The sequence below is a fragment of the Triticum dicoccoides genome, chromosome 3B (genome assembly GCF_002162155.2).
Source record: "Triticum dicoccoides isolate Atlit2015 ecotype Zavitan chromosome 3B, WEW_v2.0, whole genome shotgun sequence".
NCBI classification, from domain to species: domain Eukaryota; kingdom Viridiplantae; phylum Streptophyta; class Magnoliopsida; order Poales; family Poaceae; genus Triticum; species Triticum dicoccoides.
The window spans coordinates 758,858,161-758,861,205 of NC_041385.1; the positions used below are offsets into that span (position 1 = coordinate 758,858,161).

The 3,045-nt window shown below is 50.0% G+C and overlaps 1 protein-coding gene across 1 annotated transcript; it reads left to right on the forward strand.

Annotated features, from left to right (window-relative positions):
- Positions 1-1,264: 1,264 nt before the first annotated feature.
- LOC119282082 lies at positions 1,265-2,652 on the forward strand. The gene is made up of 2 exons (XM_037562428.1): positions 1,265-2,101; positions 2,202-2,652. Exons 1-2 carry the CDS (start codon positions 1,340-1,342, stop codon positions 2,241-2,243), a joined length of 804 nt encoding a protein of 267 aa, XP_037418325.1. The 5' UTR covers positions 1,265-1,339; the 3' UTR covers positions 2,244-2,652.
- Positions 2,653-3,045: the final 393 nt, after the last annotated feature.

The following is a 3,045-nucleotide window of genomic DNA, read 5'->3' on the forward strand; positions in this document are numbered from 1 at the left end:
GGTATTACCCTTTTAGAAGAAAGGAAATTAAATAAAAATTTAAAAAATCAAAATAATGTAATTTTCTATGGAATAATGATTTTTTCTAAGGAATTAAGAATTAGTTGCATTGGTATTACCCATTTAGAAGAAATAATGAAATAAAAGCTAAAACAAAATCAAAACAATGGATTTTTTCTATGGAATAATTAATTAGTTGCATTGGTGTTATTTGTTAAGATACACCATCTCCGAACCGAGATGAAGTTTTGCGGTGCGGTTGCACGAGCAGAGACAATGTGGCCATCAGGCTCGTCAACCATGGAGACCATAAGTTTTGCTTCTTGTTGCTATACATGTTGGTCAATTCATTGAATCACTCAAATTTTCAATTTGATAATCACCACGTTGTATAGCCCGGACAGGTTAAGGAACACAACTCTTACACACTCTATGATGAGGTCGAAGTTAGCCAACCTTTGTCGGTCGAAACTGAAGCTGGATGACCAAAACACACAATCATGCCATCTGCTCTGCCGGACAGTGCCACCGAAACGAACACACGGAATAAAAAAACCGACTCGGAGAACCAGATCAAGGGAAACTCCTCCCAACAACGCAAAACACCATTAGCGCGAGAATGAGCCAGGGAAGCCTTACTCCATGTTCGACGATAGCTCCATCACCGCACCACCGACGACAAAGGATGAAAACCTTAATAAAAAAACCCAGCTACCAGCATCGACACGGAACCGTTAGATCCTTGTCCCTTTTCATTGTGGAGGTGGCGAATGGAGAAAGGTGGCGGGGGAGGCGTGAGCTTGTTGGGAGGAGGTAAATCAGCGATGTTGTGCTACTACCTCCGTCCGGGTTACTAGTCCTCGTATTTGGTCATATTTTTATAGTGAATTTAACTAATCAAATATAATTTATACGTAGCAAAAAAATTTCAAAAAAATACATTTGAATACGAATCCAACAATTTTTTTATAATATGGCTTGACATTTTGATTTCATCGTAAAAGCCCCGGAGAGAGAGAGGTTTCACGGTACTATTGATGGCATTTCCCAAATGCTATTCATCTGCCACCTTTGTCCAAATTTCTGAAATTGCACGTCTGGTAGTGGTAGCGGAGGGAGCACGCCACCCCGGTCAAAAGGCGTCAACGTGCAGGCTGAGACGCGGTTCTGGTGGGCCCACCTGCAGAGCAGGATTGCCCTGACTCTCTCCAATAGCCCCTCGACACGTGCCCCCCCTCCGTCCTCTTTTCACCGTACCCGCATTCTCTGCCGCTCGCCTCTTCGGAAAACCCCAACCTTTCTCTCCTCTCCTCTCCTCTCCAAGAACTCACCTCCGGCCATGGCCATGGCGAGACAGGTGAGCAAGAAGGACCTGGAAGTGGTCCTCACGCAGGCCATGATGGCCGCCAAGAACGTGCGGGCGCAGCGCGACCGCCTCCTGGAGCTCCACCGCCGCCTGCAGCGCCACAAGGCGGCCGCCCCCGCCCCCGCCGACGCCGACGCCGACGCCAGGCTCGGGGAGCTCGGCTCGGACGTCATCAAGGTCTACTACCTCGGCCTGGAGGCCGGCGCCAAGATGCTCGGGAGCTGCGTCGAGATCGCCGTGGAGAGCAACGCCATAGCCGCCATCAACATTGCCTTCGCGCTCATGCCCGACGAGCAGCTCTACGATGCGCTGCTCGCGCAGCGGCTCCCGCCCCGCCCCACCACCCAGGCCCACGCCTTCGCCCGCCTCGAGGCCGCCCTCCTGGCCGTCAAGATGCTCGAGGAGCACCACCTCCCGCGCTGCGTCGAGTGCCTCGTCGGCGGCCAGGCCCCCGTCCCCGGCAAGCCCGCGCCTGATGCCGCCTCCGCCGACGCTGAGGGCCTCGCCAACGCCGACCGCCCGGACGCCGCCGCCAAGAAGAGCAGCAAGCCCCGTCGCGCAGCCAGCGGCGACGTGCACAAGGCGCTCGACTACCTGCGCCGCGCAAACAAGATCACCAACCTCGCCGTGAAGCACATCGACCACGCTGTCACCGTCCTCTCCCGCTTCGCCGACCCCGAGGAGGTCGCCCGCCTCACCGAGTTGGCCGACAAGCACGCCTACCTCGGAGTTGAGGTCCAAACTCCAAATCTCTCTCGTCTTCCTTCTTACTGTAGAATCTACCGGCATGAGCATCAATCTGACAGTTCGATTCATCATGTTCATCTCACTGCAGATTAGCCAGCCCACTACTTCAGCTGACCCATCAACAGATTAGCCAGCTTACAACTTCACCTGATCGATCGAAGGGGGGTGGGATCCCATGAATTGCTGATGGAATTAAGCCATACTCCTCCTAGCATATATACCAGTGGTTGACTTCATCTATGATCTCTAGATAGTTCATCATGCATTGCAGACTACTTATGGCTTCAGTTGAGTTGGGTCCTTCAGACTAACCTGCTCATATACTACTATGATCCGGATGCAATCTATCTTAGCGTCATCAATTAGGGATAATCAATGTAGTATAGTAGTAGTGTGATGTTGACTGCATCTTATCTGTGGGGCGATCGAATCGAATTGCAGGAGCTACCGAACTAGTTCAATGCCGAAGCTGCATCTTTGTTCGTGGACGATCGAATCGAATTGCACGATAAAATTGCATCTGTTGTGTGTTTTAATCACGTTATATGTGATGTTACTACCATGTTTGGTAATCTTCGTAGCTAGTACATGTTGGTTATTTGGGACTGGGAGCATCGATCAGGCACAGTTTGCTTGATGTCCCTGTTCATCCAAACCTGGTGCCTAATTGTGTCATTATGTGTGGTGGCCTGATGTCCCTAGTTAATGTGCCTGAAGGTAGAACTAGCGTACATTGGTTTCAGTTGCATTGTTGATCAAAGCCGATTGAGTTCTTATCAATTGCTTAGTTTATCTAGCCTCTCTAGTTCATCCAACCTTTTGATTGGTATCAGTTAAGCTTGATCTGCATAATCTGCCGCTACTATATCTGTGTTTAATTTCCTGAGGACCGTGGATATTCTTAATTTAGCTTGTAATTGTAATCTGGTAGT

Excerpts from the sequence above, each read along its gene's own strand:
- LOC119282082 (XM_037562428.1), top strand. The coding sequence starts at position 1,340 with ATGGCCATGGCGAGACAGGTGAGCAAGAAGGACCTGGAAGTGGTCCTC. Across the intron at positions 2,102-2,201 it reads ACGCCTACCTCGGAGTTGAG|ATTAGCCAGCCCACTACTTC; the intron begins GTCCAAACTCCA and ends ATCTCACTGCAG.